Genomic DNA, 26,555 nt, shown 5'->3' with positions numbered 1-26,555 from the left:
AAAGCCTCCCTGCCGGTGTGTTTTTGCAGTAAGGAGTCTAACAACACCAGGTTAAAGTCCAACAGGTTTATTTGGTAGCAAACGCCACTAGCTTTCAGAGCGCTGCTCCTTCGTCAGGTGAGTGGCAGATCTCAGTCAGGTGTGTTTTTGGTCAGGGTGGGGTTGAGGTGGCAGGACGGGGGCATAGTGCGGCATGTAAAACACGACAACTGGTGAGCCCACCAACTTCCCATTGACTCCCGAATCAATATCCACAATACAATAGGTAGGTGGACGCCGAAATAGAGTGTCGGCCATTTTTAAAAAATCATTAATGTCCAATTAGACTTATTTAGAAGCCAATTGGCCTCTGAATATGAATCTTTCCATATCACACTACATTTGGCATGAAGAGGTGGGTGAGAGTCAGAATATCTTTGTTGTAAAGGTGGAAAGGGGGCACGTCATTTGGGGGGGCGTGCACTCTGCTCAAAGTTAATGAATACCATGGGCTATAGGGTCACTGCACATCTGGCATGGTGGCACAAGGGTGGCGCAGTGGCACAATGGCTAGCACTGCTGCCGCCAGGGACCCAGGTTCAATTCCGACCTTGGGTGACTGACTGTGCGGAGTTTGCACGTTCTCCCCCATGTCTGCGCGGGTTTCCTCCGGGTGCTCCGGTTTCCTCCCACAGTCCAAAGATGTGCAGGTTAGGTGGATTGGCAAATGCTGAATTGTCAAAGATTAGGTAGGTTAGGCAGATTAGCCATGATGAATGTACGGGGTAACAGGGAAAGGGTAGGAGAGTGGGCCTGGGTAAAATGCTCTTTTGGAGAGTCAGGGCAGACTCGATGGGCCGAATGGCCTGCCTTCTGCACTGTAAGGATTCTATGACCTGCTACGTGTTAATTTAACACGGAGAATTCTTCACACATTACTCCGGATCTCAGTGACCTGAGCAAACCAAATGCAGATGGCCACAGTAGTCGATACTCACCTTCACAATAGTATGAACATAGTGAGAGCATTCAGGAATCTCAGAGGGAATGCCGTCATTCTTTTCGGAGAGTGGTAGAATACACATTGAAGCAAGGAATGGTGATTTTTATTTATTCCCATGTCAGATCTGCAGTACAGATTTTCTGATTGATGCTAACACTTCCACAGGCACAGGCTGGAGAGATTGGAAAACTGAGCCAGCAGCTTTTCATTGTGCCGAATTCGTTCTGCCCCCAGGTTTTACCATCCTGCCACATTTTACGTGTTGGCACACTGGCACGCGCACTGGCACGCATTCATGCCTTGAATTAATTAAAGTTCCAGAAACTATAAAAAATACATAATTGAGTATTTTACTGCAGTTTTCAGGCTTATGCTCAGTTTTTGCATTCAGAGCCCATTATGAATAAAATCATAGAATCTCTACATGGAAACATAGAAACTAGAAGCAGGAGTAGGCCATTCAGCCCTTCGAGCCTGCTCCATCATTCATTTTGATCATGGCTGAGCATCAAATTCAATATCCTGATTTCCCCTCCTTCCCGCCCATATCTCTTGATCCCTTTAGAGCTATATCTAATTTCTTCTTGAAATCAGACGTTTTGGCTTCAACTACTTTCTGTGGTAGTGAATTCCACACATTCATCATCCTCTGGGTGAAGAAATTTCTCCTTACCTCAGTTCTAAAAGGTTTACCCCTTATCCTCAAACTATCACCCCTAGTTCTGGACTCCCCCACCATTGGGAACATTCTTTCTGAATCTACCCTGTCTAACCTGCTAGAATTTTATAAGTTTTTATGAGATCCCCTCTCACTCTTCTGAACTCCAGTGAATATAATCTTAACTGACTTAGTCACTCCTCATATGACAGACCTGCCATCCCAGGGATCAGCCTGGTATACCTTCGCTGTACTCCCTCAATAGCAAGGACATCCTTCCTCAGATAAGGACACCAAAACTGCAAACAATACTCCAGATGTGGCCTCACCAACACCCTATACAACTGCAGCAAAACATCCCTATCCCTGTACTCAAGTCCTCTCGCTATGAAGACCATACTATTTGCCTTCTTTACTGCCTGCTATACCTGCACGCTTACTTTCAGTGACTGGTACACTAGGTCTCGCTGAGTATCCACCTCTCTCAAGTTACGCCCATTCAAGTAATAATCTGTCTTCCTATTATTGCAACCAAAGTGGATAACCTCACATTTATCCACATTATACTTCATCTGCCATGCACATGCCCACACATTCAGCCTGTCCAAATCACGCTGAAGCATCTCTGCATCCTCCTCACAGCTCACTCTACCACCCAACTTTATATCATCTGCAAATTCGGAGATAATACATTTAGTTCCTTTTCCAAATCATTAATATATAATGTGAACAGTGCAGAAGGAGGCCATTCAGTCCATCGAGTCTGCACTGACTCTCTGAAAGAACATTTTATCCAGCACATCCCCCAACCTGAGCCCCGTAAACCCACACATTTACCATGGCTAATTCACCTGACCTGCCGTCTTTCAGACTGTGGGAGGAAACCGGAACACCCGGAGGAAACCCACGCAATTCCACACAGACTGTTACACGAGGCCGGAATTGAGCCTGAGTCCCTGGTGCTATGAAGCAGCAGAGCTAACCACTGTGCCACCGTGCCACCCGGGAAGAAGTGGCTTTGGCTGTTTCTTGTTGCAATGTTTCCAATCAGTGGAATCTTCCATGGTGCTGGAGTTAGTGGACTCTGGCTGGCTCACTGCTGCAAGCTTGGCAAATCCTGGTTGTTTGTTCATTTTATGCATTCTTTTAAAAATCTGTATTTTTGTTAATATAATCTGTAATTTTTGGTTAATTTTATGCAATTGATTTAGAACAGTAAATGAAGTAAAGATTCATTACAGTAAGTTCCTCTTTAATGCCCCAAAAATAACCCTTTATTTCAGCTAACCCATTGAAAGCATAATTGCAAAGAAACTGGGAGGAAAGTTCTTCCAAACCAGATGATCAGTGTCAGAGTCTGTTGGTGGGCAGTGAGTTCCTGGTGGAAATTGGTTTGGACGTTGTGTGTTCTTATGGTTGAAATTGGCACAGATGGAATTAATGAATGCCTCGGAGATCAACAGATACCAGAGCTGAATGATCAACATTATTCCAACCTTTTCAACATGCCCCAACACTAAATGTAAGGAACTGGCCCCATAGGGGCATGAAGTCAGTTACAGAGCTGTGCTATCTGCTACAAGATCAACCCAACTTTCTACTCAATGACATCCACCTTCTCACACCCATCTTCTGTGGTGATCTACTTTATCAGTCATCAGTGGCTGCAACACTTCATTATCTTCTCAACAACTCCATTCCTTGAGCTACTTTTTGTGCCAGAACAGGATTTACAAAGGCTGAAATATACAGAGGCAGCACCAACAGCCTTTCTGATGGCTAAAATGTACTTCACTGACAATTTTACATGGCAGTCCCTTTGGTGCATGTGACTTTTTTTGCAAAAATATGATTTATTCATAAAATATCTGAAAGAAACATTGCAAAACATTTCAAATTGTCATAATGGCAAGGTTCAAAGACGTTCACATACTCCACAGAGATCAAGAAGCACTCTGAGCTGCTTCGAGACAGTAATGAGAACATTATAAACATTTCAATATTTTTGTTACAGAGAGTACAATGCTGTTCAAATTACACGCATAGGTCAGGCCGCACTCTGAGGTGCATTAACAGAGTTACAATTATTGTATACTGTTAGGAGGGGCGCGTGTGATTTACCGAACCACAGCTTTGGAAGGCTTGAACTGCAAAGCCAATGTGGGCCTGGAGGTCATGGCTACCTTCTAAAAAAGCAATTATTGTAAGAGGTACTGTGTTAAAAATAAATTTTGGAGTAAATTTTGACAAAACAGAACTGATGTCCAAATATGTGTAGGTTAGGTGGATTGGCCGTTTGGTATGGTGGCGCAGTGGTTAGCGCTGCTGCCTCACAGCGTCAGGGACCCGGGTTTGATTCCCGGCTTGGGTCACTGTCTGTACGGAGTCTGCACATTCTCCCCGTGTCTGCGTGTGTTTCCTCTGGATGCTCCGGTTTCCTCCCACAGTTTGAAAGGTGTGCTGGTTAGGTGCATTGGCCATGCTAAATTCTCCCTCAGTGTACCCGAACAGGCGCCGGAGTGTGGCAACTAGGGAATTTTCACAGTAATTTCACTGCAGTGTTAATTCAAGCCTACTTGTGACACTTATGAATAAACTTTAAATTTTAATTTGGCCCTCAGTGCCCCAAGATATGTGAGTTCGACGAGATGGGCCATATGAAATGTGTGGGGTCACAGGGATAGGGCAGGGGAGAGGGCCTGGGTACAATACTCTGTCAGAGATCCGGTGCAGGCTCGGTGGGCTGAATGACCTCCTTCTGTACTGTAGGGATTGTATGATTCTATGATGTGTGAGCTAATCTTATTGATTTTTGTTTGCAGGAAATGGCATTTGCCAGTGTGGAAGATGTGAGTGCTTGCCCACTTTTAGAGGCAATGCCTGTCAGTGTTCACTGGAGGAGGAATCATGTAGAGCAGCCAATGGACGCATTTGTAATGGCAGAGGAATATGTGAATGTGGTCGGTGCAGGTGCACAGGCATGTTTGTAGGACCAACCTGTGAACAGTGTCCAACTTGTCCTAATGTCTGTACAAACCTTAAGTAGGTATTCAGTCAATTGCCGTATCTTATCTGTTCCTACAATAAATGTCATTGCTTAATTCCTTCAAAAAGAACTAGGTAACTATCTGCTTAGTGTGGGTTTGAAGACTTTTTGGATTTAGAGCCCTTGGATGTGATAAACATTAATAATCTGTATGTTATCTGAAAACTCACCTGAACTAATTTATGTGACTGCATATGCATCTAATTCATGCACATGCTCTTTTAAAGCCCTGAAATGTATCTGATTCACAAATGCACCACCCCACAAATGCTGAGCTTTGACAGTAAAGGGGTGAGTTTTGACTTCATGATCCTAACTGGTGATCTTCCCCAGCCAGAGTGCAAAGACAGAAAGTTGCCCCTTGTGTGCAGTTTTGGTCTCCTTATTGTGTGCAGTTTTCATCTCCTTATCTGAGGAAGGATGTTCTTGCTCTAGAGGGAGTGCAAAGAAGGTTTACCAGACTGATTCCTGGGATGGCGGGAATGATGTATGAGGAGAGATTGAGTTGGTTAGGATTGTAAGCACTGGAGCTTTGAAGAATGAGGGTGATATCACGGTGGCGGCACGGTGTCACAGTGGTTAGCACTGCTGACTCACAGCACCAGGGACCCAGGTTCGATTTCCGGCTTGGGACACTGTCTGTGTGGAATTTGCACATCCTCCCTGTGCCTGTGTGGGTTTCCTCCGGGTGGTCTGGTTTCCTCCCACAGTCTGAAAGACGTGCTGGTTAGATGCATTAGCCATGCTAAATTCTCCCTCAGTGTACCTGAACAGACACCAGAGGGTGGTGACGAGGGGATTTTCACAGTAACTTCATTGCAGTGTTAATGTAAGCCTGCTAGTGGCACCAATAAATAAATAAAACCTGATAGAAACCTATAAAATTCTAACAGGACTAAACAGGGCAGATGCAAGATGGATGTTCCCAATGGTGGGGGTGTCCAGAACCAGGGTCACAGCCTGAGGGTACAGGGTAGATCGTTTAGGATAGACATGAGGAGAAATTTCTTCACCCAGAGAATGGTGAGCCTGTGGAATTCACTACCACAGAAAATAGTTGAGGCCAAAACCTTATGGGCCCTATTTTACCATTTTGATTCTAAGTTCTGGGCGGACTTGAAACTGGGAGTGTTTCAGATCCGACTTTTAGACCTGTTCTCAGATGCCCCCATACGCACTCTGCCTGTAAAAATATCAGCGAGTCCGAATTGCGCTGCACAAGCTTGTGGGCGGTGCTAAATGCACCCGAAACCCTGCAGCTCTGATCGGAGCTTTCAACTGCGCATGTGCAGTAAAAAAAATAGAAAATGTTCCCCTGCCACATTACTCCCGAGCTGGATAATGCCTCCCCCTGTCCCACAGACATTGCTTCACCCCCACAGCATAACTGATCCCCTTATCCCCCCACCCCCACTACCCAAACTGACCACGGCCTCTGCCCCCTTCCCCCCCCACCCCACCAATCACACGCAGCGTAGCAGCGGACCCCCCTTTCCCCTCATTGATCGCCATGCAGAGTGTCGGCTGACGCCCCTTCTCCCCTACCGAACGCACGCAGAATGGCAGCGGACCCCCCTTGCCCCTGCCCCCCACCCCATCAGGGAGCCATCTGACCCGCCTCCCTCCCCCCCACCAGAGAACCATCTGACCCGCCTCCCTCCCCCCCACCAGAGAGACATCTGACTCGCTTCCCTCCCCGCCACCAAGAGACATCCAACCCACCTCCCTCCCCCCGACCAGAAAGACATCTGACCCACATCCCACCGCCCCCCCAACCAGAGAGCCATCTGACCCACTTCCCTCCCTCCCACCAGAGAGCCATCTGACCCACCTACTCCCACTACCAGAGAGCCATCTGACCCGCCTCCCTCCACCCCACCAGAAAACGATCTGACCCACCTCCCTCCCCCCCCACTTGAGAGCCATCTGACCCACCTCCCTCCCCCCCACCAGAGCCATCTGACCCACCTCCCTCCCCCCCACCAGAGCCATCTGACCCGCCTCCCTCCCCCTCACCAGAGCCATCTGACCCACCTCCCTCCTTCCCCCTCACCAGAGAGCCATGAGACCCGCCTCCCTTCCTCCCCCCCACCACCGATCTGAGTCAGAGAGTCGCCGGAAGCTCTGAACTTACTTCCTCAGAAGCTGGAGCATCCGAATCGGACCTTTGCGGACCATGTCTGTTTCGCGCTGAATCTGGACAGGCGAATGTGGTGGTAAAGGGGGAAGGGCCGGTACGTTTGGGTGTCCAGCCCATTAAGTCAATTTAAATACATGCAAATGTATTTAAATTGACATTGCGCCCGTTTGGGGTGCGTCCCGATGGCGGCCATTTTCGGCCATTGGTAAAGGGGGAACGGGTGTGGAGGCAGGCACAGATCATGCTACTTGCCTCCCGCCCGACTTTACCAAGTTTTTGCACCCGAAAATGGGTGCAATTTGATGGTAAAATCAGGCCCAATGTGTTTTCAAGAAGCAGTTAGATATTGCCCTGGGGGGGAAGGGGATCAAAGGATGGGAAGGTGGGATCAAGCAATTGAGTTGGATGATCAGCCATGATCATAGTGAATATGATAAGGCTCGAAGGGCCGAATGGCCTCCTGCTGCTTCTATTTTCAATGTTTCGAGGTGTTCTTTCCGGTATAGTTGAATCTGCATCTTAACTGATTCACAGGAACTGCGTTCTGTGCAAAGCCTTTAACAAAGGGCCCAAGAAAGATGCCTGCGATCAGTGCGAGTTTGAAGTAACTCTAGTGGAACGGCCTGATCAGTTGCCACACCGATATTGCAGCTTCAGAGACGTGGACAGCGGCTGGTTCTGCTTTTCACATGTTATTAACGACCAGGGGGTTCCAGAAGTTCATGTTGTTAAAACACCAGGTGAGAACATTTATTTTGAAGTATGAGGACGGGGTGATTATTCTGAGTCTATGATATAAGACCCTCGTCAGACCCCACTTGGAGTACTGTGCTCAGTTCTGGTCACCTCATTACAGGAGGGATGTGGAAATGATTGAAAGGGTGCAGAGAAGATTTACAAGGATGTTGCCTGGATTGGTTGGCATGCCTTATGAGGATAGGCTGAGGGAGCTCGGTCTTTTCTCCTTGGAGAGACGAAGGATGAGAGGTGACCTGATAGAGGTGTACAAGATGTTGAGAGGTATAGATCGGGTGGATTCTCAGAGGCTTTTACATCATGCTGTGGATTCTACTGAGTTATTTTCCTCTTCAGTAAGGGTCTTGAAGCAGACACGATCAAAGTTCAGACCAGTGGCTAGCAGGGTTGTGTGATTGTCCCCATACTATTCACAACCTACCTGACGGTGGTTTTTCACTTCATCAAAGATCAACTGCCTACTGGTGTGGCGTCTATTTGGAAAACTCATTCACCTCAGTTGCCTTTGTGTCAAAACATGCATGACCTACAGTTGGCAGATGATTGCATTGTCATTGCCCACTCTGTGCCAGTTTTGTAAGACATTCTCGATCTCGTCAATTCTGCAAACAAGAAACTCAGCCTGTCCTTGAATATTGCCAAAGTAAAACTCTTATCTCAACCCACACCTGGTTCAGCCAAACATCTACCTCCCCCTGTGTGATGAAGGAGAGACTGTGGAACGTGTTGAGTATTTCCCATACCTTGCCAGCCACCTCTCCAAAGGCCTCTATTGACGAAGAGATCCAACACTAGATAAACTGCACCATCTCAACCTTCCCTAAACTAGGGCAGCGAGTGTTTAACAGCAAAGACATCCGCAAGGCACCATAAGTTGTAGTGTACAGCGCAGGAATTCATCACCACCTTCTTGTCCGGCAGTGTGACCTGGATTATATCAGCGACACAGAAGAGCACTCGGGAAATTCCACCAGCAATGCCTTTGCAGCTTCCTCCAGATTCAATGGGAGAGCCGTCAGATAAATGCCAGTGTCCTTCCACAAACACTCAGGCAAAATTCAGAATCAGCGTGTTCAGTGGCAAGAAGACCCCTGGCAGCAACTCACAATCGTAAGTTGACATCAACTTTGAATTGAAGGGTGAAGCCAATGATGACTGGGTTAGCACTGTGTAGGAACACTGGGATAGGCAGAGGCACACAGAAGACAGGCATCAAGGCGATTAGTTTACTTTTTCCACTTTTCCTACAATCTGGTAAGATTTCAGGGACGATTCTCCCAGCGCAGCGAGCCGGGAGACTCAAGCGGAGGCCGTGTAGTAGGCTTCCCGCTGGGCGCCGTGGCCTCCGCATGTCTCTGGCTGCTGGATTTCGGCACCATCAGCTCTGCGCCAGAAAGCGGCACAGAGTTGTATAAATTGTTCAAATGATGATTTCAATATCATTAGCAGACCGGGACTGAATTCTCCAGACCCATTTGCCCCCCCACCCCCCCCCCCCCCGCCTCCCCCCCCAGGGGCGTTTCACTCCAGCGGGGTTTACAATAGCTCTCCACTAGTGGGGAACTGACAACCTAACCCCACTGGAGTGAAGGGAGGCCCTCCAGGAGATCGGGGGTAAGGGGGGGACCTGGCGACCTTGCACTGCCTAATGGGGCAAGTGACAATGCCCGGGGGCATCTTGGCACTGCCCACCAGGCATTGGGCAGTGCCAAGGGAGTGGGGCCATATGGCATGGGACCTCGAGGGGCAGGGCCTCTGGAGGTGAGATAGGTGGGGGTGGGGAGACCCACTGCCACTCTGCACTTGACAGTGACAGAGGGAGAGAGGCCAGAGGTCAGGGCTGCCCATTGGTGTGGGAGGAGAGATTGGCCTGCCGGGGGTTGATAGGAACTGCCAGTGGGAGATTGGGACTGCTGGTGAGGCGGAGGGGGAGATCGAGGCGGGCTGGGGGTGTGGGTCAAGGCTCGTCCTGACACATCTGGAAGGCGAGCAATCAGGGCGTGTGGGGTGTTCCACGGTCAGTAATGTGGGGGTCATGGGGCTGGCCAGCCATTGGGAAGTCGGCAGTGTGGGGTTACTGTGCATGCGCTGATCTCCGCTCTGACAGATTATAGTGCAGTGGCCCGCTCAGCGCTATGCTGCCGGCATCTCCAGTGGGAATAGGCCCTGTCCACTGATGTTTAATGATATTCACGCTAGTGCACTCTGCAGTGCACAAAGTATGGGAGATTCATTTTGAAAATTCCGCTGAAAGAGACAATGGGATTTGCTCCAGTGTTTAAGAGAATCCCACCCTTCATTAATGACTTTGGTTTGGAATATTTATTTTGTGGTGGCATGTATTTTTGTGTTGTGGTCAGGCTATTGCTCTGAGGATCAATGACGGGGGAAGGTATAGTGTAGGGCTGTTGATCAATCAGAAATTGGGGTTGTGGGTATTGGTAAATTTGTGGTTGCAGCAGCATGACAGCTTCCATTGTGGATGTCCTTACTGAATGAGACAGTGATCCTCACTGAGGTTCGCGGAGAAAAATTGCTCCATGAGCAACCTGCGTCAATATGGCCTTTTGTGAAGAGCCTTTCTTCCCACCCACTCCCTCCTCCTCCCTCTTCCAGCATCTTGCCCTTCTCTGTTTTACCTCCATTCATTCTCCAAGATATACTGTATCCCAATGGAAACGGTTATGAGTGCATTCATGTCTGGTGCAGAAGCTAAAGTTAACAAAAAGTCTTTCAGCGCATAAAACACCATTCCCTGTAGACCATGAAAGCAACTACAGAAAGAACCAAATGTTTTTAAAGTTGATTCAACAGCCAGAAGAAATGGGCCAGCCTGTAAGCAGTTGAAGATCCCATTGATTAGTGTTGGTGGGCATTCATTTCTGCTGCTGAATGTATGTTCAGTTGCATGTGGTTAAAAGAGGACACTAGCTGGACTTTTACAGTTACCTTCACAATGACACCGATGCTGGCAAGAGGGCCAATTGACCTTTTCTGTATAATTCTGTTGGCCGTTCACTATGCACTGTCTGCAGGTGTTGCCAATGCCATTTCAGAGGCTGAAGAGCTTTTGTAGCATCTGAATAACATTTTGTGGCAAACATCCCACAGCTGACAGCCTGTGGCGACACATAAGGTACATTGGTAACTCACAGCACTGTAAAATCAAATAATTCTACCACACGGGAAGTGACCATTCAGCCCATCATGCTCCTTTGAAAATACTATCCATTTAGTCCCACTCTCCTGTCCTTTCCACATAGCATTGCAAATCATTCATTTTCAAGTGTACATCTAATTCTCTTTCAGATGTTACCAATAACTCTGGTTCCCCCCCACCCTTTCATACAGGGCATTCCAGATTGGTCTCTATAAGGAAGGATATATTCATCTTATGGGGGAAGCAATGAATCTTCACTGGATTGATTCCTGGATGAGAAATTTCATAGAATCACTACAGTGCAGAAGGAAGCCGTTCGGCCCATCGAGTCTGTACTGACTCTATGACAGAGTATTTGACCCAGGCCTCTCCCCCACCCTATCCCCATAATCCCACACAGTTACTATGGCTAATTCATCTAACCTACACATCCTGGGACTCTAAGGGGCAATATTTACCATGGCCAATCCACCTAACTTGCACATCTTTGGACTGTGGGAGGAAACTGGAGCACCCGGAGGAAATCCACGCAGATACGGGGAGAATGTACAAACTCCACACAGACAGTCACCTGAGGCCGGAATTGAACCCGGATCCGTGGCACTGTGAGGCAGCAGGGCTAACCACTGTGCCACCATGCCGCCCATAAAATAAGTTTGACCTATGAGGAGAGATTGAGTGCAATGGGCCTACATTCTCTGGATAAAAGCAAATTACTGTGGATGCTGGAATCTGAAACCAAAAGAGAAAATGCTGGAAAATCTCAGCAGGTCTGGCAGCATCCATAAGGAGAGAAAAAACCTGACGTTTCCAGTCCAGCTTTGGCAAAGGGTCATCTGGACTCGAAACACCAACTCTTTTCTCTCCTTACAGATGCTGCCAGACCTGCTGAGATTTTCCAGCATTATCTCTTTTGGCCTACACTCTCTGGAGTTTGAAATCATGACAGCTGATCTCAACGAACATGTGAATTTCTTAAGGGACTTGATGGGATATAGGGTGAAAGACTGTTCCCTGGCTGGAGAGTCCAGGGGTTATAATCTCAGGATAAGAGGTTGGCTATTTAGGACTCTAGATGATGAGAAATCTCAGTCTGTGAATCTTTGGAATTCTCTAACCCAGAGGGCCAGGCATGTTCATTCATTGATTATATTCAAGATCAAATTTGATGGATTTTTGAACTCTAGAAAAATCCAAGGATTTGATTTGATTCAATTTGATTTTGATTTGATTTGATTTATTATTGTCACATGTATTAACCTACAGTGAAAAGTATTGTTTCTTGTGCACTATACAGACGAAACATACTGTTCACAGAGAAGGAAAGGAGTGCAGAATGTAGTGTTACAGTCATAGCTAAGGTGTAGAGAAAGATCAACTTAATGCAAGGTAAGTCCATTCAAAAGTCTGACAGCAGCAGGGAAGAAGCAGTTCTTCAGTTGGTTGGTACATGACCTCAAACTTTTGTATCTTTTTCCCGATGGAAGAAGGTGGAAGAGAGAATGTCCAGGGTGCGTGGGGTCCTTAATTAAGCTGTCTGCTTTACCGAGGCAGCAGGAAGTGTAGACAGAGTCAAGGGATGGGAGGCTGATACAGGATTGAACAGAAAAGTAGAGTTTGTTTCGAAGTTTAACCATGATCTTACTGAATGGTGGAGCAGGTTAGAGGGGCCAAATAGCCCACTCCTTTTTATGTTATTATTCGGATTGATATCTAAAACATGGAAAATGCATCACAGAATGTTACACAAATGAGGGGAGAAGACTCAATGCATGACCGTAGGTGCGATGTCCCTTGAACAAATCTTCTTTCAAGAAAAAACCACTTAGGTCTCATTTAAAGTTGCAGGACTGCCTGTGATAAATATTTGGGTCTCTGTGTGCCCTGAATTGTAGCCTGCACTGTCTACTGATTTCAACAATACCCTAGACCTAAACGCCCCCCCCCCCCCCCAATAGTTCAGAGGCCTGTTCTTCAAAGATGGTTAGCTCCTTTAACTGAAGGAAGATTTGTGCTCCCAGTAATGATAGAGGATGGTCAATATGTTATTCCAGTGCTGCTCTAGCGCAAAATGGAAAACAGGCTGGTCTGTTACCTTGGCTGCCCTTGTCAGGTCTTTGAACATTTTCCTGCGCTGTCTACTGCTCTGGGGTTGAAATAGGTGGTACTCAATGCCATTGGCAATTTAGTTTAAATTGTGAAAGACCTTTTGGCGGGGAGGGTGGGTGGTAGGGGAGAACCTTCTGTCCATGAATACCCAGCAGCCTTTCTACCTTTGAAGCATGTCCTTGAGTAAAGCGTGAAGGTCAAACTCAATTTTTCTTTCCCCTTTCCGCGAACTATGTCTTTTTTTTGGTTCCTTCTGGCTGCTCCTGCATTTGAAGCCTTTCTCCCAAAGTCTCGAAGATTCGCTGCGAAGGCCTCTCGAAGTGTGCAATCTAGCATTCAGTGTTACCGGTCCTCCTCTGCTGCTCCCTGTCTGCTCTGTTCTTCTCAATTACTTCATGCTTCTCAAAGCAGCTGGAACCAAAATCCATCCCACACCTGCTCAGTAATCCCATTCTACACAGGATGTTAATGAGCTTTTAAATGAGCTGGCTCCATCAATTGCAGCAAGGCCAGCGTACACTGCATCAGTGGTAGACGTGCCAATTCTGAAGTGCCATGTGCTAAAGGCCCTGTATATTTTAAGCACCAACATTATCCTTTTATAGGAGATTTGATAGCCACAAATTACCTGGCAGGAGTGAAACCATGATCAGGCAGGGGATGAGATTAGCCCATTGCACTGGGGATGTGCTGACGCCTGGTTTGCCCAGGCTAGGATAGAGTAAAGGATCAGGGTAGCCAATGAGGTTAAACCAAGGCTTTACCTGATGCAATTTTTCAAAGCCTTCTTGACCTTTTAGCTAAAATTAAACATCAGATCAAGCCCGGGAGGGGGTGCAATGCCTCATCCTGTCAGCTTGGATCTTGTTTGATCAAGCCCAAGATGGGATGCAATGTCTTGCCTTCAGCTTGGATCTAGTTCGTCCCTGTGTCTGCGTGGGTTTCCTCCGGGTGTTCAGTTTCCGCCCACATTCCAAAGATGTACAGGTTAGGTCAATTGGCCATGCTAAATTTGAATTGGCTTTTTTGATTAGAAATAAAGTACTGAAAAGTACCCAAGAAAACATTCACCATATTTACTCTACACAGGTTATTTTTTTCATTGTCAAAATTTGTCACTCCCTCAAAACAAGGATGACATCTGTCAGGCATCGTAAGAACATAAGAACTAGGAGCAGGAGTAGGCCATCTGGCCCCTCGAGCCTGCTCCGCCATTCAATAAGATCATGGCTGATCTTTTCATGGACTCAGCTCCACTTACCCGCCCGCTCACCATAACCCTTAATTCCTTTACTGTTCAAAAATTTATCTATCCTTGCCTTAAAAACATTCAACGAGGTAGCCTCAACTGCTTCACTGGGCAGGAAATTCCGCAGATTCACAACACTTTGTTTGAAGAAGTTCCTCCTCAACTCAGTCCTAAATCTGCTCCCCCTTATTTTGAGGCCATGCCCCCTTGTTCTAGTTTCACCCGCCAGTGGAAACAACTTCCCTGTTTCTATCTTACATATTCCTTTCATAATCTTATATGTTTCTATAAAATCTCCCCTCATTCTTCTGAATTCCAATGAGTATAGCCCCAGTCTACTCAGTCTCTCCTCATAAGCCTCTCAACTCCGGAATCAACCTAGTGAATCTCCTCTGCACCCCCTCCAATGCCAGTATATCCTTTCTCAAATAAGGAGACCAAAACTGTACACAGTACTCCGAGTGTGGCCTCACCAGCACCTTATACAGCTGCAGCATAACCTCACTGTTTTTAAACTCCATCACTCATCATCTTGTAAGTCATGGATATGCTGGAAGGCCCCATGGTTCCCAGTCCCTTGTGGTTGTAAAGATTCCTGTTGAGTTCAATTCAATCATGATCCCCTACTGGCAGTGGGTCACGAATGGCTTCCGTGACTAGGCTGAGGTAGAAAATAAAAAAAGTTGGTGCAGTCGCACAACTTTACTCAACAGCCATCTGAATAAAAGAGGGTGTGCAATCCATTGCAAAGGATGGTCGCTGCCATATTGTCATGCAGGATTCGCAGGAGGGTAACAAATTTTGCTGGACATCCAAGCCTCTGGATTACTTTCCAAAAACATTTGTGGCTGATGCAGTCAAAGGCACATCAACAGAACCATAGAATCCCTACAGTGCAGAAGGAGGTCATTTGGCCCATTGAGTGTGCACCAACTCTCTGAAAAAGCATCTTACCCAGGCCCACACCCTCTGCCCTCTCCCTGTAACCCTGTGCATTTGCCATGACTAATCCATCTAACTTACACACCTTGGGACACTAAGGGGCAATTCAGCATGGCCAATCCACCTAACCCGCACATCTTTGGAGTGTGGGGGGGAAACCGAGCACCCGGAGGAAACCCACGCAGACACGGAGAGAACGTGTAAACTCCACACAGACAGTCACCCAAGGCCAGAATCAAATCTGGGTCCCTAGTGCTGTGAGGCAGCAGTGCTAACCGTTATGCCATCATGCCACCTTTAATAAAGGTCATGTAGAGCTCTTTGCATTGCCCCAGACACTTTCCTTGGATTTGTTGAGTGACAAAGATCCCCCAGAACACCTGAAACCACACTGTGTTGCTGGAAGTATGTCTTTATTAATGGGTAGGAGACTGTTCAGGAGGGTATGTGTGAGAATCCCACAAGTTGCTTTGTCACCCATCCTGAAAAGTGAAGCAATGATGACATTGCGAAAGTCCGGAGTTAGGACTAATCTTCCCAGATTTTGAGAGTTTGAGTGAGTATGCAAGACCACCAGCTTCATAGATCTTTGCAGGAATGTTGTCAAAACCACACCCCTATTCTTCATCTGTTAGATGCCAGCAAGTGTTGGCAACTTATCAAAATGTGATCCCTCAAGCTGTTGAGGATTTGTGTAGATTGTTTTGTCTGATTCTGTTGACTCCAGTTTGAGAAGGGTCCAGTAGTACTTTTCTCAAATGGCTCAGATAACTGTAATGTCTCTGAGCAATCTATTACCATCTTTAACTGGAGGAAGGGGATGCTCCATAAATGGATGTGATGGACTCCGTCCGTTGTGCAGGTCTGCATAGGATTTCCTTGATCCTCCCCACCTAAAACCACCCCCCCACCCCCCACCTATTCTTGATGACAAGCATCATTCCCTGAGCTTTGGATTTGAGTAGAATGTGCTCGCCTCCTAACAGCACTGTGGCTGTACCTACACCACATAGACTGGAGCAATTTCAGAAGACAACTCACCACCACTTTCTTAGGGATTAGGCACGGGCAACAAATACTGGTCCAGCCAGCAATGTCCACATCCCATGAACAAATAATAAATAATCTTGTTGTCATGTCGGATAGTCTTGGCATGTGATGAAGGCTTGGCATGTCCGGGCATGAATTTTGCATATTTCTTTATCATTCTCATCAAACTAGTCTCAGTGCTTGTGAGATTCAAACTTAATGAACTGGGCGAATGTCGCTCAAGTTGCATATCTTATCTTGTTCCAAAACCCTTCCACATAGGCTTCATTGGAGCCTGAGAGAGGAAGACAGGAAGATAGTTGCACGTGGAATTGTTGTCTTGTTTTTTATCTCCTGGAGAATTTGGGAGTTAAATCTTCTGGAATTCTGTGAGGATCTTTCGTCTTTGGGTGCCAGGCGTATGCAAGTGTACAAGTCTGTGGTCTATCCAGCAGTTGTTAGATTTGATCTCCCCACTCCTCCTTTCCTGGTGATGCCCTCCCGGGCGGTGTAGTTGTGTCCACCTCTGTTATTAAAATCTCTCAATAGGATCGGTTTGTCTTGTTTTGGACGGCTGCCAGTACACGATCCAAATCTGCAGAAAAGAGTTTGGTCAATAGAATTGAGCGTGAGAATGTAAACACTGCTGATTTTTTAAAAATCAATTTGTGGGGCAAAGGCATCGCTGGCTGGGCATTTATTGCCCATCCCTGAGGGCATTTAAGAATCAACCACATTGATGTGGCTCTGGAGTCACGTGTAGGCCAGATCAGATAAGGACGGCAGATTTCCTTCCCTGAAGGACTTTAATGAACCAGATTGGTTTTTCCGACAATCAACAATGATTTCATGGTCATCAGTCGATCCTTAATTCCAGATTTTTTTTATTAACTTCAAATTCCACCATCTGCCGTGGCGGGATTCAAACCCATGCCTCCAGAACATTAGCTGAGTTTCTGGATTAATAGTCTAGTGATAATACCACTAGGTCATTGCTTCCTCTGTGGCCTATTCATTGCCACTAAGCTGAAGGTGTAGCATCATGAGCCCTTTATTCATGCCAATTGGAAGTTCTGCCGATATATCTGCGATCTTGCTTTTGATGGTGAATCTAGATCTGTGGATACAATGTTTGTCTTCTGCTTCATCCTTCCAGAAGAAAGTCTACCATCCTCTCCCTCCTCTAAGTTGAGCTTCTGCAGGCAGTTTGGTTTCCCTGAATGTTTTATTACATGAAAGGTGCTATATAAATACAAATTGATCTTGCTAATATCATTCATTTTCAAGTACTTTCGTAATGCGGCTAAGGAACATGGGCAATTCTGTTGCAATCCTGCCCCTAAAAGTGGCAGCTCTGAGCTCCCCCTGACTTTTGCATGTAAGCAATGGGTGGGAATCAACATGAAATCCCCAACTATTTGTTTAGCTTGGCACTGATCCTGAGAAATAATAAGTGACAATAGAGAACAGAAGAATGCAGCCCAGCTCAGTGCCAGGAGACGCAGTGACGTAGTGGTATTGTCACTGGGCTAGGAATCCAGGAATCAAGATCTGGGGATCCGGATTCAAATCCCACCCTGGCACATGGTGAAATTTGAGTTCAATAAAATTCAATTAAAAATGTAACGATGATCATGAAGCCATTGTCGATTGTTGTTAAAAACCCATCTGGCCCTTTAGGGAAGGAAATCTGTCATCCTTACCCAGTCTGGCCTCTATGTGACGCCAGACCCACAGCAATGTGGTTGACTCTTAAGTGCCCTGTGAAATAGAGGGCAATTCGGGATGGGCAATAATTGCTGGCCCAGCCGGCGACGTTTGTATCCCATAAATTAATTTTTAAAAAGCATCTCTTAATTTGAAAGTGGAAGAAAAGAGTTTGACAAGGTTAAGGAAGAGGACCTCGTCAATGCATCGGAAGATTATGCTCTCACCCGCCACCCCCCACCTCCCCCACCACCCCACCCGCCCGCAACCCTTCCTTCCACCTCCATCCTCCTTCTGCCCACCTTTCCGAACTGTTCCTGAGGAACTAAGTCAGCTGTTGGGAAAAGTGGAAAGTACAGAGACTTGAGAAAGGAAAGGGAACTTAGAGATGGAAGGGTAGTTTGCGAGGATGAACGAGTCCAAGTTTTGAATTTTGAGGGCCAGGGTGATGATGAGAGATTTAAAAAGAGATGGAGACATAACCCGAGGAGAGGAAACAACAAACATTTGAGCAAGAATGGGGAGTTAGCTGATCAGTGACCTGGTAGGAATGTGGTCGACAGAGCACAAGACGTGTTTCTTCAAGGAGAATCTTCAAGGAAAATAGATCTGTGTTTGCGAATTATTCCCTCTATATTTTATATTAAGTATTATTGCTGCCAGGAATCTTTTCAAGTGGTCAGGAGAAATGCAGTCCCAAGGTAGTTTTGGTATGAGAGAAATGAGGCCTTCAAAGGAATGGCTTTTGAGATTGAAAGGAGATACTGCCTCGGGGAGTACATTGGAGATACAATGATTTAGAAGCTGGACAGTTATGAAACAGAGATCTATAATTACAGTTACATTTTGAAAGAAAAATGAGCAATGTTTTAAAGAGGGTGCAATTTACCATACTGTTCTCCAGGGTTTCATTATAAGTCTGTGTCTAATATATTGCTGACGACCCTAATGGACAAATTTTATGAGCGGATATTGAAACATTTATGCCTGAGATTAACACTGGTGGCATTTATTAGCAAATGCATGAACTTTTAGCATGTGTGGTAGGTTTACAAAAGAACATTATCACATTTTTAAAATGTCATCCTTTTACTGTAAACTGCAACAAGCTAATTTTGGCTTGAAGCTGTACTGCGGGACCAAAAGAAACTGCAGATCCGGATGATGGGTTATCCAGTAAACTCGTCACACTAATTTCAAAGTCAGACTTTATCTTTGTCTTTTTCTGAATTATTCATTTAATTAACTGGAGGCTGATTGTACAAGCATTAGGCGAATATGCTGTTAATTTAAGAGTCTGACTCTTCTATATGCAGTCCTTTGTTCTCTGCGCAAGTGATAAATGAATGGATGGGACTTTTTTTAATCCATCAAATGATGGACACATGGAGAAATACTGTGCTACCTCTTGTAGCGAAAAGACCTGGAGCGTATGGCCATTATCCATTGTTAGGAGTGAGTGATGATATGATATATATGGTTTGAGGCTCATGCTTTCAGAACATTCAATCGTTTTGCTGTCCAGACTTCACCTAAAGTCAAACCCACATTAACTGATTTATTGCAATGTTGATTACATAATACTCGCAGACAACACCGACCGAAGAAAATAAGAATTGTGTCTCAGAATGCAGCCTTCAAAATATCAATTCAAATTGCTCAAATTTTCCCTGTCTCTTTGGTGACATTTTATTTGTCTTTGTTCAACTGAGGAATGTCGGTGTTGCATCATGGAATATTTTCCAATATTTGCCATCCCATGGTGCTGCCAGTTATTTATTTGTTCATTTACCAGACATGAGCATCGCTGACAGGGCCAGCATTTATTGCCCATCCCTAACTGCCCTCCATTTCAAAGGGCATTTGAGAGTCAACCACATTGCTGTGGCTCTGGAGTCACATGTAGGCCAGACCAGGTAAGGATGGCAGATTTCCTCCCCTAAAGGACACTCGTGAACCAGATGGGTTTTTCTGACAATCGACAATGATTTCATGGCCATCATTAGACTTGTAATTCCAGCTTTGTTGAATTCAAATTTCACCTGGTGAATGGATTCGAACCCAGGTCCCCGGAACAACACCGTCGGTCTCTCGATTACTAGTCCAGTGATAATACCACTATGTCACAGCTTCCCAGAGTAAGAAGTATAGGAGAGTAAGAATCAGACCAGATCTTACTTCTGCTCTGTCCTAACCATGGAATGATTTCCTCGGCATTTAAAATGGTAAACAGGCCCACACTTTTATTACGCAAGGAATATGATGCTCTGGTATTGGGCTGGCAACCCTGAAGTTGTGAGTTTTAATGGCCATCAGCTTTGAGGCAGCTACAAAGTCTCCATTTCCACATATCCAAAGGAAAAATAACCTTGTAGATTCTCCTTGGCTTCTCTCCATGGTGCCATGTTCTGAGGAAAGCTGGGTTTACCACCCAGTGCTTCTTTCTGCTGGGCACTTTTTCCAATGGATAACCAACCCAGAAACCTGTGGAAAAATGAGATGGAAGCACCCTAGAAAGAGCTGGGTAACATTAAAAAGGGCGAAGCTTCAGCTTAATGGATGTGTCTGCGCCTTTTGTTTACTTCTGCGCTAATCAGAGGAATCACATGTTCCCTGAACATGAATGATAAACATTGGCCACTTGAGCATTTCCATAAACTTAATGGAGTACATCAGCAGTAACCCAAGAGTTAAACAGTGCCTTTCAGTTTGGATGATCATGGAGAAATCATAGAAACCCTACAGTACAGAAAAAGGCCATTCGGCTCATCGAGTCTGCACCGACCACAATCCCACCCAGGCCCTACCCCCATATCCCTACATATTTTACCCACTAATCCCTCTAATCTACGCATCCCAGGACACTAAGGGGCAATTTTAACATGGCCAATCAACCCAACCCGCACATCTTTGGACTGTGGGAGGAAACCGGAGCACCCGGAGGAAACCCACGCAGACACGGGGAGAATGTGCAAACTCCACACAGACAGTGACCCAAGCCGGGAATCGAACCCAGGTCCCTGGAGCTGTGAAGCAGCAGTGCTAACCACTGTGCTACCGTGATGTCCCAGATCTTTCAGATAGGCAAAAATAACCATCACCAAACACTGGGAGAAGGATCAAGGTTTGTGACTGAAGATCACAAAAAGGTCAAGCGTGATCTGACCTGCCATTCACGCCACGCTCCCGCTGCAACGAGACTGGAGAATTTGGAGGCCAGCCAAATCTTCGTTCACTGCAGCGGGATAGGAAAATCCTACCAGTGATAAGATTCCAGCTGTCATTTGTTTTGGATTTGTTGATGGGATGTGAGCATATCCGGCAAGACCAGCATTTAATGCCCATTTAAGAGTGAACCATATTGCTGGGGTGTGGAGTCACATGTAAGTCAGACCAGGACAGCAGACTTCCTTCCCTAATGGACATTAGTGAACCAGGCGGGTTTTTACAGCAATCGGCAACGGTCGTGTGATGATCATTAGACTTTATTTTAAATTTCAGATTTTTATTGAATTCAAATTTCACCATCTGCCGTGGTTGGGTTCGAACCCAGGTCCCCAGAGCATTACCCTGGATTACGAGCCCACTGACAATGCCACTACGCCACTCCCTTCCCAGCAAAGTGAGACCTTTCCCAAGTGTGAGGCTTTTTGAACTGCAAATTCTGAGAATGGAGGAGATATCAGTGGGGGACGCGGGTGGAATGAGAACAGTATTAGAAGTACAGAGGCGCAGTAACGGAATTGTCAGAAGGAGATTGCAGAACAGGGGTGCACTGAGGCTCCAGAGAGCTTTGTAGATGAGGACAAAGAGATTGAAAATTGATATGCCGAGAGACAAGGATCCTCCGAAGGTTGGCAAAAGGGCAGAGATGATAAATGAATATGTACTTAGTGTAATATGGATGGGGCATTATCATTCTGAACAAGTTGCCATTTTTATTCTATTTGGGATGTAAACATTTAAGCATAGTTTCTATTTCTTTTAGTAAATGATTTTATTAACCACTTTAAGTGCGTCTTATGGATGTTTTTGTGGCTGTGCTAGGTTTTAATTCCCATCGGTCTTATTCTGCACTCTGTAACTAAAGGCAATTGATTCTTTTTATCTACCCTGCAAATCTGGAGGACTCCCTGTCAGTCAGAAAATGATCCTTTCGTCTCTTACTTTCTGAATTATAACTTCCATCAAATTACCAACCTACATCACAAGATTACCTCTAGTTTATTGCATTTTCATTTTTGCTAATTGGTGTCCCATTGTGCTTCACTCTCTTTCTATTTAGAGTTCCACTTCTCAAGTCTGCACACCCAGCTGAGATCAATAGATCAGAATGACTGGCACAAGCCGTATTGATGGCACGCACAGTGCTGCAACACTGCCTAAAATGCCATACTTATCACATAAGGAATGAATTGATATCAAAGTATTATATTCGAACAACAGTATTCTCGGCACAGAAAGGTCCTTCAGCCCTGTAGACCCATGCCAGTACTAAATATTCAACAGGCACATACTACTCTGTGCCCTTTTGTTTTGTCCTTTCTGCAATTTTTTAATAGAATTATTGAAATCAAAGTACAGAAATATTGGAGTAAAATTACCTTTAGTTACAATACTCTTGTTGGTCTAACGTCCGTCATGGGGAATCGATTAGAATTCATAATTTTAGATCAAATTAATGAACATGTAAAGTCACACAGAATCCCTACAGTGCTGAAGGAGGCCATTCGGCCCATCGAGTCTGCACCGACAACAACCCCACCCAGGCCCTATCACCGTAATCCCACCTATTTACCCAGCTAATCCCTCTAACCTACACATCCTGGGACATGAAGGGGCAATTTAGCATGGCCAATGCACCTAACCCGCACATCTTTGGGCTGTGGGAGGAAACCCATGCAGACACGGGGAGAATGTGCAGACTCCACACAGACAGTGACCCAAGCTGGGAATCGAACCCGGGTCCCTGGCGCTGTGAGGCAGCAGTGCTAACCATTGTGCCACCGTGCCGCCAGTGGATTGGTTAAATAAATGTCATGTATGCCAATTTTAACACTTTAACTTCAATAATGAGGTGACTTTACAAAAAGCAGGTGAAATAGTTTTTGTATTCACTTGTGGGATGTGGGCGTCATTGGCTGGACCAGTACTAATTGCCCATCCCTAGTTGCCCTAAGGAAGAGGTGGTGAGCTGTCTTCTTGAACTGCTGCAGTGCCTGAGGTGTAGGTTAACCCAGAGTGCTGTTAGGGAGGGAGTTCCAAGATTTACCAATTTACTGGCTGGTATCGTTAGAGGAATGGCAATCATCATTGGATTGCCGCTGTGCCTGGATGTTTCCCTGACTCAACGCTGCTCCACATTCCTTCCATTCCAAGCCTGACTTTTCTAGAAATGCGGAACACAGTGTCCCTTGGAGAGCTCCGTCACAATGGAGCAGAGTTTGGAGTAGAGACAGGACTTGATCCCTTTTTACAGCACTGACTGCCGTTTGATAAGTTTAAGGATCCAGTTTGAATAGTAGTGAACGGGCGAGTGGATAAGTGAGTAAATGGCTGGGTGGGTGAGGTAAGTGGTTAGGATGGGTGAGTGGGAGAGAGTGATGGATGAGGTGATAGGTGGGTGAATGGGTGAGCTGGCCCGTGGGTGATGGGTGAGGTGGCAGATGGATGAGGTGGCAGATATGTGAGTGGGAGATGCATGAAGTGGCAGGTGAATGAAGTGGTAGCTAAGTCTGCGAGGTAGCCAGGTTGGTTCGGGGGCTGTTGGGTGGGGTGGGGAGATGGTCGGGTCAGGGTGCATCGATTGGATTTAGGGGATGTGCTGCGGGTAATTGGTCAGGGGAGTGGTTGTGGGGTAGTGGGGTGGTCAGGCAGTGGTCGAGTGGTCAGGAGTTAATTGGGGAGTCAGTGTGAGTGATTTGGGGGTCAGTTGTGTAGTTATCCAGGTGTTAGACTAGGTTTTACTCTATCTAGCACCCAGGAACAGTCCCAAGGCTTCAACTCTAGCTCTAAGTGGAGGCATTGGTGGAAGGTCCCGGGAACAAGGAGAATTGCTCACCAATCCCCATGTGTATCTGTGTATCAGGATTTTCCCAGGGTCCTGATATGCATTTACGTCGTACGTCTGGGAAGATTTGGACCAAGGTATCTAAATTGGAGATTTTGTATTTTGGGAGGAAAAACAAAGAATAGGAAGTAAATACTCAATGGAAACATTCTGAAGAAGAGGAGGGTGTAAATAAACAATTCCTTAAAAGGCTTACAATGGCAGCAGTGTGTACCATCTACAAGATGCACTACAGGAACTCACCAAGGCACCTTGGGCAGCACCTTCCTAACCCTAATATCTAGAAGGACAAGAGCAGCAGATACCTCAGAATGCCAACACCTGGGAATTCCCCTCCAAGTCCCTCACGATCCTGAATTGGAAATATATCACTGTTCCTTCACTGTCGCTGGGTCAAAATTCCAGAATTCCCTCCCTAACAGCACTGTGTGTGTCCCCAAATCACATGGATTGCAGTGGTTCAAGAAGGCAGCTCACCACCACCTTCTCAAGGGCAATTAGGGATGGGCAATAAATGTTGGCCTAACCAGCAACTACCACATCACAAACATGACTTTCTGAAAAAGGTAGATAATGCCATAAAATGGACCACTGGCATTTTGGGTTTAGTAGAGCATGGAATACTTTACCATCGGGAACTATTAAGGTAAAGACCATTGCATATTTTAAGGGAAGTGTGGAGCAAATTTTTAAACAGAGGAAGTGAGAGGCCATAGGGAGAGTAGGGTTCAGATGAGGAGTCACTGAGCTGGAATATTAACTCTTTTTCTCTCCAGAAATGTTGCCAGATCCATTGAGTATTTGCAGCAATGTTTGCTTTTATTAGGAGAGTTGGATTGGTTTTGATTGCTTTCACATTGAGCCAACACATACATTATTGCTAAATGGCTTCCTCCAGTGCTGTAGTTATTTATAATTCTGTTTGTGCAAGAGATGCTTCTCTGGTTTACAATACAGAGTCACACAGGTCCAAATATTAAGGTTACAGTAATAAATAGAAATGAATTGTTACTTGTAGCTGGTTGCGCACTGTATGGAATAAAATATAGTGGAGCAAAAAGATGGGATTCATTGTAAGTGGAAGCAGAAATATGTCGGTGGAGAGAATTCACAAAGAAAGGTGTTGCAAGGAAGATGTTGCTATAGGTAGTTGGTGGATGCACTATGGCAAATGCTTTTAATTAAAAATGTTTCATTTTTGCCACATTTTTCCCAACGTGACATGTATGGCTTCTTCTAAGCTGTGAAATTTTGCAAATGTAGATTAAAGTTTCCCTCTTTTGTCTTTATTTTGGGATAGAAAAGCAACTTGCTGCACTTCTGTGTTGTTTCCTGGAAATGCAGAGCATTTAGGTCAATAAAATTGTAATATAACAGCCCAGCCTGAATTTCATGTTCGCAAAAGTGAGCCGTCAGATTGAAGCAATGGGTTTCCCGCTGGATTCCTGTCCACCCTGAGCCCAATACTGGGGCTTAGGCACGCTGTCCGTCCTTGCTTCAATTGAGACTCTTAAGTGGCCAATTATTGGCCATTTCTGCTTCAATTTTGAGGCTGGCAGGAGGATTTTCCAAGGGACGGGGAAGCCCACAGATGATTGGGCTTAGGCCTCAAGCAGGAAGGTTGGGGGGGAATCCTCCATCAGAGACTCCTTTCTAACTTTGGATGCCCAGCCCTTATCTTCCGGTGGACCTCACATACCTCCCCCTCCCTGCCAGCCTCTCCCGCAACACCAAAAAGCCCACTTCCTATCTCCCTACGCTCCCTCACCTGGAACCCCAAAAACTTCCCTTGCCATCTAGTCCTTGGACTTTGGCTCTGTCATCTTCATGCACTTCCTCTTCTGTCCACTGCAGCTCCCGTCTGAAGGAACTCGAGAGCTACCGGCCAATCAGACTGGCCGCTAACTCTCTCTAAAGGGGGAACTTCCTCCAGAATGAGGGGCGAAAGTCCCGCCTGCAGCCAATTGAGGTTCATTCAAGGTGAAACGACAAGGATGACTTTTTGGACAGTGGAAAGGAAACATCCTTAGCAGTGTGTCTTTTGAGTAGGCAATCACCATGAATGCGGTGAAAAATAATAGAGCAATTCATTCTAGTTACTTAAAAATAGACCGTGGTATACATGCATTCAGTCAAAGTAATATAAATAATTATTTTGTTTAAGAAAAATCCTTTAAACACAATCAATTACTTTTTTGCAGGTCGGTGCTAAAACTGATGTACAGAATCCCACTGAATGATGAGCTGAGCTGAGAGGCCCCTGCTTTGGTTAAAGACGTATCTAGAGCCCTGAATCATTTTTCTATCAATCCATGAATCAAAACACCCTGAAGAGGATATTCAGTGTATGGAAAGCTATGATCAAATTTCCCATTTATAAAATTACAGCTTACCAATGAAGATAGTCTCTCAAAATGTGTACTGATTAAAATGGTAACACTGTCCTTGCTGAAACACTGTCGAGAGCCACTTTGGCTTGTCCTGGCTCCTCCTGTATGATCACAGTAACCATTATAATGCAGCTTTTCTTAAGATAAATACACTGAAGTTAAATACTAACATTCCTTTAAAATATTTCTGAAGTTTGTTAAATGCCATAAATTCTACATCACACCTGGATGTACTGCACAGATTAAAACATATAACAGATCTCATGGTTATAGCCGCACTAGAGAGTAATAAGGCCATTTATCCTGAGTTTGTCTTT

The 26,555-nt window shown here is 45.7% G+C and overlaps 1 protein-coding gene across 1 annotated transcript in view; it reads left to right on the top strand.

Annotated features, from left to right (window-relative positions):
- The window catches only part of LOC144506832 (integrin beta-1-like), a 119,942-nt gene extending 93,696 nt beyond the window's left edge, over window positions 1-26,246 (top strand). The window contains exons 13-15 of the mRNA XM_078233191.1: window positions 4,463-4,682; window positions 7,361-7,566; window positions 26,050-26,246. Coding sequence (XP_078089317.1) covers window positions 4,463-4,682; window positions 7,361-7,566; window positions 26,050-26,060 — 437 coding nt within the window. The 3' untranslated portion in view covers window positions 26,061-26,246. The remainder of the gene's footprint in view (window positions 1-4,462; window positions 4,683-7,360; window positions 7,567-26,049) is intronic.
- Window positions 26,247-26,555: the final 309 nt, after the last annotated feature.

The sequence above is a fragment of the Mustelus asterias genome, chromosome 2 (assembly GCF_964213995.1).
Source record: "Mustelus asterias chromosome 2, sMusAst1.hap1.1, whole genome shotgun sequence".
NCBI lineage: Eukaryota > Metazoa > Chordata > Chondrichthyes > Carcharhiniformes > Triakidae > Mustelus > Mustelus asterias.
The sequence above is the reverse complement of the archived record's forward strand: the minus strand, read 5'-3'. Positions and strand labels throughout refer to the sequence as shown.